We start from the raw sequence: 14,902 nt of genomic DNA, 5'->3' as shown, positions 1-14,902 counted from the left end.
TTTTTACTTGCAAATATTTAAGTTAATATAATTGCAAAAATCTGGAATAATTATAATTCAACAGTTTTATGAAGCAGAAATAGTGTTGTACAACTGAAAGTGAAAGGTATTCAGCAGCACCTATCAAGTTAACTTCATTTGATAAAAATGATTAGTGCAAGCTTTTCAAAATCACCTATAAAAAATTTCAATGGACTACTTACATTCAATTCTATATTTTTTGAGAGACCAAGAATTGTATATTCGAGTTAGGATCCTAACTCTATATAATCAATCCACAAACAGTCAACCATTTATAATCCATTTGTTATAATTACATTAAAACCACTCACCACAACCGGTTATATTTTATATCTTTTTTATAGCTTATTTATATCTTAGTTAATCCTTGTTTTAGACAATAAATTAAGAACAATAAAGGGTAATGAAGAAAAATATTGAGCTGATGGGTTTAAGAAATTTGATTTTGTTTCAGATGAGTATCCAACATTTCAAAAAATTACTTTTTTGCCCTTGCGAAAAAAGTTTGGAATACGCTCCAAACTATTTTGCAAGGGCAAAAAAGTAATTTCAAAGGGGAAGAGAATCCTTCCAACATTTCAGATGTAGGTGTCCAGCATGTCCAAGATAGGGATGTGGTTCAAAACTTGCATATATTTTATCCGGATTTGGATATAGATAACTTGCAAGCAAGCACTCCTAACCACAAGCCAACAATGATGTGATTGTTATCTAGAAATTGTAGCAACACCATAAAAGCAAGACAGCTTAAGTATTCTTCAAAATCATGTAGGACAATCATTCTTGGAAATAACATTTAAACGCCACAACATTATTATGTTCTTCAAACACAAATAATTTATACAATGTTCATCTAAGTCTATTCAAGGAAACATTTTAGGAAAAAGAAAAAAAAAAAAAAGATGTCGACAAAGCAAGTCGTTCTAAAATTAACTGAAACATTCTAACTCAAACAAATACAAAATGGTTTCAAGTTTTATTCGCGCTTGTAGTCTAGATTGATTGAAAAATATCAGCCACAATTCGCAGAGTATATCCTTTAAATCTTCAAAACATGTCTCTAAGAAATATGGCCATGATGCTAGATGATGTACAACTGGCTGAAGATATTGGTAAAATATATCATCAGGAAGACACTGATGCAGTTTCCACTGTCAGCACCATCTTCACCAATTCCACATGAGCACCAGTCTCTGACAAAAAGAGATATTCCAAAAAAATTATCAAGGGGAAAAGTTTCAAATCAAAGATAAAGACACAAATATTGGTAATAATTTTAGAAAATGGAAGTGAATGTAATCACATGTGTCTGTGTTTTGTCAATGTTCGACACTGACACGTGTCAGACACCAGATACACATTCAATCTAGAGCATTGGTGCTGCTACATATCATGTTAGTCATGCAATTTTTTACTTTTGAAGGAGATACAACTAACAATGGTAAATGCTACAGCTAATGCTCCCTAGAATGCTTTAAATACTCATAATGCATTGACAAAACAATAGTTTTTTTCTGTGTAGATTAGTTGAACTTACATTAAGAAAAGTTGAGATTTGCACCAATTTTCTCTCTCAACTCGTCATCGGTGAGACTTTCTCCTGCTTTGAAACTTCCATTTCCAGAGATTTTAGACACCAGGTTTTCATACTTCAAACTAGAAGAGCCAGTGGCCTCTGCAAGGCTCTGCTTAATTTTTTGCGTCAAATCATCAATTCTATTCTTCGATTCCAAATCTGGTGTCCCTCCAGCCTTGGCGACCTCCACTTTCAATTCCTCTATCATTCTCTTAAAATCTGTCGACGTGTTTGCCAAAATTTCAATTTCCTTTTCCACTTCCTTGTTTAGTTCTTCTATCTCAGGTACCGAAGACTGGCTGCCATTTATGAACTGATCATCTAACCCTACCGACTTCACAGCATTAGCCAGCTGCAAGTCTACCTCCTTATTGAACTCAGCGATTTTCTTCTTCAATTCATCATCCAAATCACTTGCTGAGGATGCCCCGACACGCTGGATTTCAGACTGTAATGCCTCATAGTTTTCCTTTATTGTAGGATTATTGATGACATCATCAAATTTCTTCTTCAATTTTTGCTTAAGTCTTGCAGTCTCCTTGTTTCTATCTAACAGAAGCTTCACTTCCGTCAACTCTCTCAACATGTCACGTTTCTTCTGCAGCTTGTTAGAATTAGGCGCTGCTGATAACCGTTGATTAAAATCTGCATTTAGTTTTTCTATCTTATCCTGCAGCAATGGATCAATAGTTTGGTTTTCTGAAGTTGCTTTTGAAACCTCATCCCGTAGTTTTGAAAACCTTTCTGTTAAGCCCAAGGCTTTAACGGCCTCAGAGAATTCTTGATCAACCTCTCTTTCCAGTTTCTTTATCGTCTTATGCAAATCGAACTTTGGAGGCGCAGAAGGGGACTCTGATATTTGTTGCTTCAGTTTCTCAATCTCAATTTCTAATTCAGAGTCGGAAATCTTTGGAGGAACAGGTATATCCCTCTTCCTCATGTTGAAGCCCTTCTTGGGATCTATAGGTATTCCTTCCTGGAAACCACCAAGCTTTCGGAACTTATGATAGCGATCTTTTAATAGGTCTTGTGTGTTCAACTTGGTGAGTTCCTAGACAATGAACAAGCCAAAGTTCCATATCAATTGTCAGCATATGCTTCAACATATTTGATTTCTGTAAAACATATTGTACCAGTAAAACTTACATCCATAGCTTCATTGATTGCAATTTTTATCTGTTGAGAGGTCCAACTTGGATCAGTATGTGCACCGCCGATGGGCTCCTATTGACAAAAAAAAGAAGGAAATTCTATTTAAATTTCATTTCATAGATAATGCTATTATCAATTTATGCAACTACCCTTTGCTGCATGCGGAGGATCAACTCGAAAAATGCTAACACCCCCAAGGTCAAAAGTTCAGATCAAAATTCCAAATAACTCAAAATAGACATGTAAACACGTTAAGAGGTTTATACCATTAAGATGGCAAGTTCATATATACGAATAAGATTTAGCGAAAAATAATTAATAAGATTATTACAGGTATAACGCCATCTGCAACTTGCAATTTGCACAATTCATGCGCTGTAATCTTCAGTTTCTCAGCAGCCTGCAAAGATAAAATAAATAATTGAATATACATTATAAATTGGAATATTATAATTACTAGTCTTGTATACAATATATATACCTTTGGAGCAGCTTTAGAACTCTTCCACAAGATTGCAGCACACGCCTCTGGACTAAATCATATAATAAATAAAGGCCAAACCAGTAGAACAAATCAGAACATTTTCGATTAGTAAATGATTAAAAGTAACACAAGTAGTCCGCCCTATCTTATCTGCGTATGTAACTTTATCCTAAGATGCTTTTCGTACGACCAGTTAAACATTAACCAAATTGAAGTCCCTCATAATCACATTATTAACTAACTCTTACAATATTATATCTAGGTTAAACATAATCACACTCAACACAATTCTGTACTAACAATATAATGTTAATGCGAAACTATAAATTTTTTGGGCACCTATGAAGCAAGTACATAACAAGAAAACGACATTGACAACGGTGATAATTTGAGAAAATTAGTTGATTGAATATATCACATGTGTTAGTTTCGTGTCAATGCCGGCCATCAGACACGCCTTCAATCTGAAGTGTTGGTAGTACAGAGTTAGCCACATATAATTTGCAAAGAAAACATTATTACAAAGAAGCTTTGGAAGATTCACATGCACTATTGGAAGGGAGGACAAAAGAGTGACACACAATTGAAAATATTAGAGTAAATATTATAAAACTTGCAAATAAAGGAGTTAAAAATTAAATCACCTGGCAACATAGAACACTGCATTTTCAAGCATGAGTAATTTATTACCACATCCAATGGCAAGGGCCCCACCAGATCCACCTTCCCCAATAACAATAGAAATAACTGGCACTTTCAGACCAAACATGGTTCTCAAATTATAAGCAATTGCTTCACCCTGCATGCATGAAAGTCGGTCATTATCAAATAGATTAACATGTTAACAAAATCAAAGCCAAAGTATAAATGAAGCACGGACTCTGACACGGACACCTGATATGATACAATACAGGCACGTCGACACTGCTAATGTAAAAAACAAAGGACATTGACACCACAACATATTTATAAAAGATTTAAATTGAGGATCAAAATATATACATGTGCAACTTAGTTGAGCAAGTTATTTCATTAAATTTTATTTAAAAAAAAAGAAAAGAAGATATGATAGTATTTGACATTTATTTATCCATCTACTATCGAAAAAGCTAAAAATATTGTAATCAAAATGTAATGACTTTAATCCCTCATTGATTGGCATTGTTGTTTCAACACATCTTTAACCCTTGTAGATATGTCTTATATGTGTCTATGAAAAAGTAGAAGCAAAGGAAAAAAATAAATTTGTTGGGACACTTGTCCGACACATGTCGTACGAGTGTCTTGTAGGTGTCGGACACCGATCCAAAGAGTGTCGGAGTAAAGGAAAAAAACATGTAGTGCGTCGGTGTCCGACACCGCGGCACACCTAATCATAGAGGTGTTCGTGCTTCTTATAATGAACAAGGATAACTAGCAACGTACTTGGTTAAGTTCCTCGGATTTGAGGTCAGCATATGCCCCAGGGGTGTCAATGAAAGTAATTATTGGGAATCCGTGATGATCTGCATATTGCATCAAGCGTAGAGCTTTCCTATAACTGTTTGATTTTGAAAATTTACCATCCATTAGTGTCAAATCAAATGTGGAGAAATTTGACAGCATGTAAACTAAATCAAATTAACCGAGTTCATATCCTATGTTACATGTAATGAATTACTCGGTATCAGTTAGAGTTCTAGTGGACATACCCATGCGGAGTTGGCATCCCAAAGTTACGCTTAATATTTTCTTTAGTATTTCTACCCTTTTGGTGGCCTATGAACATGTAGGTTCTACCATCTATATTCCCTATACCAGTAACAATAGCAGGATCATCATAACCTTCGCGATCCCCATGGAGTTCCATAAACTGCAACAAGAGGAAAGATGAGAATTCTATCAAAGGTAGCGGTTCAGTAACAATCAACCAATTAAAATATAAGAATGCAATGAATACGTGAAAAAGTGTAAACAGAGATCATAGATAGCAGACCTTTTCAGTGATGTTAAAGATGTGATCAAGGCAAGTTGGCCTGTTAGGATGCCGTGCAATGGTGAGCCGCTGATAAGGAGTTAAATGTGTGTATAGATCCATTAAAGCCTGAAATAGCAAAGAAGACAGTGAAAGCATGAGAATTTTACCAACTTTCACCAGAGAAATTTTTGGGGTTTAGGAGGAAAAGAAACAGAGTATTTATACCGTATTTATACTTATCAGAAATGATATATAAACACAATTTTTAGACACAAACCAGACAAATATACACCTTTTTATTTTTTAAATAATATAATGTACTTTATAGATTTGCGTGCCCACTTATTCCCTCTCGTATTAATACGATGTCAAATACGTGTCAACCAAATTTGTGTTTAAATAACACAGCTGTTATACTAATAGAGTAATAGTATAGGTCAAGTAAAAGTGCAGTATACATGGTAACATGTCCTAATGTTTAATAGTCACTTGTGTGTGATGATAAAAATGCTTAAGTAGATAATTTGTATTTCAATTTTCAGAAACAAAGATATAAGATAAGCAACTAATTTGTTTACAGGACATAACTAATTTGTTTAAATATTAGTTATCCAAGACATAACTAAACCAACACAGGTTAAAATATGTCATATGTTGATTCTTGAAAGCGACAGCCACAACAGCAGCAACACAATCTTCTCAATAGTGGTCTCCACGACCAAATTAAGACTGCAATTGCAGCCACGGTTGTCTACAATTTTCCGCAATATCAAAGATTTATTCATAATTGCGACAACAACCACAATTCAAAACCTAGTAAAATTGTACACACAATTCAACCTAATAATAGCATTCATCATCAATTTTGTCATTCAAGTCATCCAATTTTCTTGGAAATAACACTTAATCGTTATGACAGTCAAACCTGCTGGTACTTAGTTTCCAATAAGAGAATCTGATCACTGAAGTCCAGACCAGTTTCATTTGCCATCTTCCGAACCTATTTTCAACCATAAAAACAAAATTACAATTAGCATAACCTTGAAGAATCAGACTCTTATACCTAATTTATTCTCACTAAGCAAACAAAGCGCGCGCGCACACACATGAAGAGTAGATTAGAAGTTACCTCGATGATCTTCTTTTGCAGATCAACAAGAGGCTTTTCGAAATCCAAAGTGACAGGTGTTGGCTTCTCTTTGAGTGGCTTGAATGGTGATAAATGAGTCAACACCCCACCTTTAACATTGGGATCAGGGTTAGAAGGCCATGGATATTCCTTCTTCTTCCTCCCCTTCTTCAACCTAGCAGTAACACTAACTGTTAACTCCCTTCTTTTCAAAACCAACCCTGCACTTCCCAAACTTCTCAAAGGAACACCAGTGAAACCGCCAGTCGAACTCCTGAGAAGATCAGAAGCAGCAGCTGAACCAGCAAGAGTTGCAGAAGAGGAAGCCATATTTCCTCACCACAGTCCTTCAAACTCAATCCCCCAAATCACCAAAATCTAAAATCACAGAAAAAGATCACTACTATTGCCTAATTATATAAATCATAAAAAAAAACTATAAATCAAAAAAACTATTACATCATGAATAAATTATACAAAATCAACAAAACCCAAAAAGGGAATCTCAACAAGGAGTGTAAAAATCAATACTTTACATCGATCTAAACATCAAAAACGAAACTTTTAACAACCCCATTAACTTAATTAAGCTTAATTACAATAAAATCATAGTGACAATGAGAAAAAATTAACAAAATCCTATAATCCAAAAAGTGGCCATTGATGAAAAAAGTTGATAAAACTGATGAAAATTAAGCAAACAATGTAATTGAAGCAAAAGGGTATAAGAAAATTACCAGTAAATTCTGAAATGAAGATCCAAAAAAGGAGAAAGAGAAAGAAGAAAATGAATGAAAGAAAGAGAAAGAGATGTTGAAATAATTATAAGGGTATTGTAGCTTCGTGGAGATCGTCAATGAAGAGAAAAGAGAGAAAAAGTTGTTAATATTGTTGGTAGTAAGTAGTAAGATGAATGAATGAAAAAGAAGGGATTGGGGTTTGAAAGAAGAAAAAGCCAAATGTGAATGAATGAATAGTGTGAGATTGGGGCGATACTTCTTATGCAAAGTGTGTGTTTTTGTGTTTACAATAACAATAATCAATAAGACAGCTCTTTTCGGTTTGGCCGTTATGGAGAACTCACTGCCCACCACAACAATACATACACTACACTTACATTGGTGTACTATGTAACCAAAAATTGTGTTCTATTTAACATTGTTAGTTTTTGTTAGTTAATTATGTCAAAAAAATTATGGTGATCGATTTTTGTCTATATAAGATGCGTTTTTCTCTTTTGACCGATCATTTATTTGAGATGTTTTGATTTTTTTTATTATTTAGATCAACTTATTTCTGGTTAAGGGTACGTTTGGATTGTTTTATTTTTGAGCTTATACAAAATAACTTATGCAAATAAATAAGTTTTTATGCATTATTATAAACTTTTCAAGTTAGTCTACTTCTATCTAATATATTTTTTTTGAACAAACTAAAATGAGATATATTATAAAACAGTCTCTGCAGCACAATGTGTGTCAAGAGAGACTACCAGAGTTTACATAGAGACAGAGAAAAAATAAAAGCAAAATCATACAAAGCCCAAACATAAAGGCCCAAAATAGCTAAAGTAACACTCGTCGTCTTCAACCACCTATAGGAGAAAATCTTGATATTGTCCAACAACTAATGAAGAGTACTGATTGAGCCCTTGAACAATATGTGATTTCTTTCCGTCTACACAACCCATACGCTAGCAATCCAAATGAGTTGCAAAAAAGACCGTCGTGCTCGAGATTCACCAATTGAAGAAGTAAACTGAATAAAGTGATCCCGGATAGAAGTGGAGCCCATAGCTGAAATGTCAATCCAATTGCAAACTAAAGCACAAAAAGAACCAAAGAAGCTACATGAGATAAATAAATGATGAGCCGACTCTGCCATCCCACACCCAGAAATGCATAACTGTGTTGCAGAAGATAAGATGCCTCGAGAGACTAGGTTGGACTTCGTGGGCAACCTGTCACGCAATAAACGCAACGCAAAAATGGAGACCTTCAGAGGAACCTGAGGGTGCCAAATGAGATGCTCCGCGTCATCCACAGTAACCAAATCAAGAGTAGTTAAGAGCTGATAAGCTCCCCGGACAGAGTAGCCTGTATCAGGGTCTGGCTGCCACTACCACCTATCTGAAGATTGTGCCTGCAAGGAAATATTAGCAAGTAAAGACTGACACTCCCCCAACATCTCTTCCTCCCACGTCGTCAACTGCCTCCGCCACACCCAAGCTGCCCCATCTGACCCCCACCCTAGAAAAAACATCTCAGCCATTGTATGCAATTTGGTCTCAGCCAAGACATACAGACGACCAAACCGCTCACACATGGAAGTCTCATCCACCTAGGGATCAGTCCAGAAAAGAGTATCAGACCCGCCCCCGACCCTCCTTACGACATGCTCCCCGAATCATCTGCCTCCATGCTCACCACCACCCTCCCTAATACTCGCTATCACTCGCCACCACGATGACCCTTGCCGCCCTCCATCTAGCAATCTCCCTCCCTCTGTCCCATAACAAGCTGCCAACATACAAAACCCGAGGGTGCCAAATGAGATGCTCCGCGTCATCCACAGTAACCGAATCAAGAGTAGTCAAGAGCTGATAAGCTCCCCGGACAGAGTAGCCTGTATCAGGGTCTGGCTGCCACTACCACCTATCTGAAGATTGTGCCTGCAAGGAAATATTAGCAAGTAAAGACTGACACTCCCCCAACATCTCTTCCTCCCACACCGTCAACTGCCTCTGCCACGCCCAAGCTGCCCCATCTGACCCCCACCCTAGAAAAAACATCTCAGCCATTGTATGCAATTTGGTCTCAGCCAAGACATACAGACGACCAAACCGCTCACACATGGAAGTCTCATCCACCTAGGGATCAGTCCAGAAAAGAGTATCAGACCCGCCCTCGACCCTCCTTACGACATGCTCCCCGAACCATCTGCCTCCATGCTCACCACCACCCTCCCTAATACTCGCTATCACTCGCCACCACGATGACCCTTGCCGCCCTCCATCTAGCAATCTCCCTCCCTCTGTCCCATAACAAGCTGCCAACATACAAAACCCGAGGGTGCCAAATGAGATGCTCCGCGTCATCCACAGTAACCGAATCAAGAGTAGTCAAGAGCTGATAAGCTCCCCGGACAGAGTAGCCTGTATCAGGGTCTGGCTGCCACTGCCACCTATCTGAAGATTGTGCCTGCAAGGAAATATTAGCAAGTAAAGACTGACACTCCCCCAACATCTCTTCCTCCCACGCCGTCAACTGCCTCTGCCACGCCCAAGCTGCCCCATCTGACCCCCACCCTAGAAAAAACATCTCAGCCATTGTATGCAATTTGGTCTCAGCCAAGACATACAGACGACCAAACCGCTCACACATGGAAGTCTCATCCACCTAGGGATCAGTCCAAAAAAGAGTATCAGACCCGCCCTCGACCCTCCTTAAGACATACTCCCCGAACCATCTGCCTCCATGCTCACCACCACCCTCCCTAATACTCGCTATCACTCGCCACCACGATGACCCTTGCCGCCCTCCATCTAGCAATCTCCCTCCCTCTGTCCCATAATGAGCTGCCAACACACAAAACCCGAGGGTGGCAAATGAGATGCTCCGCGTCATCCACAGTAACCGAATCAAGAGTAGTCAAGAGCTGATAAGCTCCCCGGACAGAGTAGCCTGTATCAGGGTCTGGCTGCCACTACCACCTATCTGAAGATTGTGCCTGCAAGGAAATATTAGCAAGTAAAGACTGACACTCCCCCAACATCTCTTCCTCCCACACCGTCAACTGCCTCTGCCACGCCCAAGCTGCCACATCTGACCCCCACCCTAGAAAAAACATCTCAGCCATTGTAAGCAATTTGGTCTCAGCCAAGACATACAGACGACCAAACCGCTCACACATGGAAGTCTCATCCACCTAGGGATCAGTCCAGAAAAGAGTATCAGACCCGCCCCCGACCCTCCTTACGACATGCTCCCCGAACCATCTGCCTCCATGCTCACCACCACCCTCCCTAATACTCGCAATCACTCGCCACCACGATGACCCTTGCCGCCCTCCATATAGAAATCTCCCTCCCTCTGTCCCATAACGAGCTGCCAACACACAAAACCCGAGGGTGCCAAATGAGTAGGGATGGCAAAAAAACCCAAACACGAGAGACCCACCCGAACCCAAACCCAAATCAACGGGCGAAACCCGATTTGACTGGGTTTGGGTTTGGGTTCGGGTGACACCCGATAATATGGGTGTGGGTTTGGTATCAGTCAAACCCACACCCGAAACCCATACACCCACCCGAAATATTTTATAATTACCTAATTACCCCCATAGTCTCCTTCAATTTCCTTGGAAGACCTTAAATTTTAGTTATAATTTAATTTCTTGAAAGTCTATGTTGTAATTTCTTGAAAGTCTATGTTTGAATTTCCTTGGAAGACCTTAATTTTAGTTGTAATTTAATTCAAAGTCTATGTTGGAATTTAATTTCTTAAATTTGAAAATTATTTTCAAATGTGCTGCGGGTTTGGGTTTGGGTGGAAAAAACCCGAACCCAATGGGTGTGGGCGTGGGTGTTGTTTTGCCACCCGAACAGCCTTTGGGTTTGGGTTTGGGTGATGATTTCGGGTGTGGGTTTGGTAAGTGTCAAACCCGCACCCATGGGCACCCGTTGCCATCCCTACAAATGAGATGCTCTGCGTCATCCACAGTAACCGAATCAAGAGTAGTCAAGAGCTGATAAGCTCCCCGGACAGAGTAGCCTGTATCAGGGTCCGGCTGCCACTGCCACCTATCTGAAGACTATGCCTGCAAGGAAATGTTAGGAAGTAAAGAGTGATACTCCCCCAACATCTCCTCCTCCCACGCCCTCAACTGCCTCCGCCACGCCCAAGCCGCCCCATCTGACCCCCACCCTAGAGAAAACACCTCATCCACTGTACGCAATTTGGTCTCAGCCAAGACATATAATCGACCAAACCGCTTACACATGGAAGTCTCATCCACCTAGGGATCAGTCCAAAAAAGAGTATTCGACCCTTCCCTCACCCTTCTTACGACATGTTCCCCGAACCATCTTCCCCCATGCTCACCACCACCCTCCCTAATACTCGCTATCACTCTCCACCACGATGACCCTTGTCGCCCTCCATCTCGAAATCTCCCCCCCTTTGTCCCATAATGAGCTGACAACACACAAAACCACAACCCCTATCTATCCACTAGCATCCTCCAACACCATTTACCTAAAAGTGCCCAATTAAACTCCCTCAACTGCCTGACACCCAAACCTCCATACTCCTTCCGTAAACAAACAGTTTTCCAATTAACCCAAGTGGTTTTCCTAAAGTCCTCACCCCCCCCCCCCCAAAAAAAGAAATTAATTAAAAGAGATTCAATGGACGAAATGATACTTGAGGGAGCTTTGAAGAAGGATAGAGCCAGACAGGTAGAGATGTCAAGACAGACTTAAGCAGAACCAGACGACCACCAAAAGAAGAAAACGAGCCAACACCGGTTCCCAAAAGCCCAGACGCCTCGAATCACCCCCAATAGGAAGACCCAAATAAGGAAAGGAATCTTTCCCACTTTACAACACAAAGCAGATGCAGCTTTGGATAACCAAGAATCAGGAATATTCACCCCGACCAACATACTTTTGTTAAAATTAACCTTCAGACCAGACAAAGTCTCAAACAGAACAAAAACAGCTCGCAAAGCTCGGACATTAGCCCAACTTTTCACCCCTAGCAAAAGAGTATCATCAGCAAACTGAAGATGCGATACCGAAATAGGATTAGACTCCCATATTCTATACCCCGTAAATAAGTTACGCGCTACCATAACCTTCATCAACACATTCAGGCCCTCTACAGCCAAGAGAAAAAGAAAAGGAGATAACGGATCTCCTTGTCTAAGGCCTCACTTAAGAAGGAACTCATCAGTTGGACTGCCGTTGACAAGAACCGATGCCGTAGCCGTGCAAACACACTCCCTAATCTACTTCCTTGAAAGAGTTGGAAACAACATTCTCTCCATAACCTTATAGGTAGCCCCAAACCACCAAATCACAGGCTTTCTCAAAATCCACCTTAAAGAGTATGAGTTCCATTTTAGACTTCCGAGCCTCATCCACTACCTCATTTGCTATAAGAATTCCATTTAAAATATGCCTATCCTTTACGAACTCCGTCTGAGACTCGAAGATCACACTACCTATCACGAGACGCAGCCTATTCGCCAAGTCCTTCGCCAAGATTTTGTAGAGGCTACCAACAAGCAATATTGGCCGAAAGTCATTCAGCCGTTGAGGACTGTCTATCTTTGGAATCAGAGCAATGATAGTAGAGTTGATGTCTTTTGTCAATTTTCCATTCCGATGAAAATCTAAGATAAAACGCATGACATCTACTCTGAGCTCAGCCCAAAAATCCTTAATGAAACCAAAGTTTATCCCGTCAGGACCTGGGCTTTTATAACTATCATGGTCCCAAACGGCTAATTTCACCTCTGTCTCCGTGAAAGGTTTGGTGAGACTACTATTCTCCATATGGCTCAACCTTTTAAACTGAAGATTATCCACCCCGGGCCTCTCCACATTAGGCTTCTTGAAGTGTGACGCAAAATGCGAGAACACAGCCTCATGAATGGGATTCACGCTTTCCAAAGTAGGCCCCATCTACTTGAATCACAGAGATAGCATTCCATCGTCGACGACCTGCCAATACCTAATGGAAGTACTTAGAGTTAGCGTCACCTTTCTTAAGCCACAACGACCGAGACTGTTGCCAACTTATACTAGCATGCAACCGAGAAATCGAATGGATATCAACAGTGACCCCGTGTAGCTCGACTAACTCATCTCCAGAAAAATCCTCCTCCTCCCCCTTCTGATCTAAAACAGACTGTCGGTCTTTTAAAGTTTCAATTTTGCTGGGCAAGTTCTGAACATGAACATTGTGCCACTCTTTCAAAGCCACCTTGATCATCTTAAACTTCTCCTTAAGCACATATCCACCCTAGCCATCAACCTGGAACGAATTCCACTTTTCTCTCACAAACAAATTATAACCAGGAGCATCTTTCCAACACTTAAGCATCCTAGAGGGACGGGGTCCCCAATCTTCCTCATTGTAGTAAGAACCAGAGGGCAATGATCGGACATTCTCCTCAATTTTGACACCTACTTGCAATTGGGCCAGGTTAAAGACCACTCCTCGGAGAGCAAAAATCTATCCAGACGGCTTATCGAGAGACCATCCCCTTTAAACCAAGTAAACTTACGACCAATCAATGGGAGATCAACCAAGTTGTTATCATCTATAAAACAATTAAAAGGAATGTGATCTAAACAACATTGAACCCCTCTCGTGGAACGTCGCTCATCAACGTGTTTAACAACATTATAAAATCCCCGCATACGCACACCCTCTCCCTCCCCGACATTTGAATACGCGCCGAAAGAGAAACCCACAGACCTTGCTTAACCCCTTCTATCTAATATATTAAAATCGATTAATTACCAAATTTACTTCATTGTAATTTCACTAAAAAAATATAGAAAGAATATAAGATAAATAAAATAAATAAATTATATGCTTACAAATAAGAATAAAATAGATTATAGATAGAAACAAAATAGAACAATCTATACTCATATAAATAAATAAATTATATGCTTACAAATAAGAATAAAATAGATTATAAACCCACTTGGCGTTGGTCGAGTGGTGTTGGCTTGAGCCCTTGGAGTATGCTCCTCTCAAGGTCTCATGTTCGATTCCCACTGGTGCCAATTTCGGTGGGCTAAGTCCATACAAAGCAAAAAAACTCTAGCTTTAAATGGGGCCCCCGCAAGTGGGCGGTGGGATTGATCCCCTTGGATTAGTCGGTCCTAAGGCCGAATACCAAGTTTTCAAAAAAAAAAAAATGAACAAAACAAAAACAATAAAAAAATATAGAAAATTTAGTCAATAAAAAATAGGAACAAAACAATAAAAAGTTTAGTCAATAAAAAAAAATCATAGAAACAATAAGTTTTTTTGAGGTAAATATAGAAAAAATAAGAGAATATGCATATTAGTCAAAAAAAAGAAAAAAGAAAAAGAGAATACACATAAAAATAGCAATATAGACATAAACATTTTTAAGGTAAATATAGAAAAAAATAAGAGAATATGCATAAAAATAGGAATCTATTCTATATACTATATATAAAGATACTATATATAAATAGGATACATGAGTTTTGGTGTGGACTTTTCATAATACTAACAATATCCTTGATTTTTTTTAGTAGCAATAAAAAAATTTATTAACAAACTGATCAGTGCATTTTAATGCACATTCTTCTACTATTGTACTAGTGTATTCCTATGGTTTAATTTACTATTTTCACTATTTTAAGGTGTTTTTATATTTAAGTTTATTTCTAACTCTATTTTATTTTCGCACTTAATTTATGAATAAATAGCACTTTGACACCCTTCCGGTCCGCAGGTCATAACTGGAGTTACAAATATCTGATTGAGGCGCGGGAAGATGCGTTGGAAAGCTGAGATCAAGAGCTACGAC

General features: G+C 39.0%; 1 protein-coding gene across 2 annotated transcripts; it reads right to left on the bottom strand.

Moving 5' to 3' along the window:
- Positions 1–804: 804 nt before the first annotated feature.
- On the bottom strand, positions 805–7,468 carry LOC123888414 (acetyl-coenzyme A carboxylase carboxyl transferase subunit alpha, chloroplastic). 2 transcript variants are annotated; one of them, XM_045937470.1, is made up of 12 exons: positions 7,057–7,468; positions 6,320–6,697; positions 6,116–6,190; positions 5,209–5,316; positions 4,925–5,085; positions 4,659–4,773; positions 3,878–4,032; positions 3,231–3,282; positions 3,081–3,149; positions 2,744–2,821; positions 1,559–2,648; positions 805–1,214 (listed from the first exon to the last, which is right to left on the bottom strand). In XM_045937470.1, exons 2-11 carry the CDS (start codon positions 6,647–6,649, stop codon positions 1,560–1,562), a joined length of 2,232 nt encoding a protein of 743 aa, XP_045793426.1. In that variant the 5' UTR covers positions 6,650–6,697; positions 7,057–7,468; the 3' UTR covers positions 805–1,214; position 1,559. The 2 variants fall into 2 exon arrangements, with proteins under 2 accessions (XP_045793426.1, XP_045793425.1); XM_045937469.1 differs by having other exon boundaries at positions 3,081–3,282; positions 7,057–7,400.
- Between the last annotated feature and the right edge of the window lie 7,434 nt (positions 7,469–14,902).

This window comes from Trifolium pratense, linkage group LG6 (genome assembly GCF_020283565.1).
Source record: "Trifolium pratense cultivar HEN17-A07 linkage group LG6, ARS_RC_1.1, whole genome shotgun sequence".
In the NCBI taxonomy this organism is placed as follows: domain Eukaryota; kingdom Viridiplantae; phylum Streptophyta; class Magnoliopsida; order Fabales; family Fabaceae; genus Trifolium; species Trifolium pratense.
This window is presented reverse-complemented; position numbering and strand designations above follow the sequence as displayed.

Excerpts from the sequence above, each read along its gene's own strand:
- LOC123888414 (XM_045937469.1), bottom strand. The coding sequence starts at position 6,649 with ATGGCTTCCTCTTCTGCAACTCTTGCTGGTTCAGCTGCTGCTTCTGAT. Across the intron at positions 4,033-4,658 it reads AATCCGAGGAACTTAACCAA|GGTGAAGCAATTGCTTATAA; the intron begins GTACGTTGCTAG and ends TCATGCATGCAG. Across the intron at positions 3,283-3,877 it reads GCAGTGTTCTATGTTGCCAG|TCCAGAGGCGTGTGCTGCAA; the intron begins GTGATTTAATTT and ends TATATGATTTAG.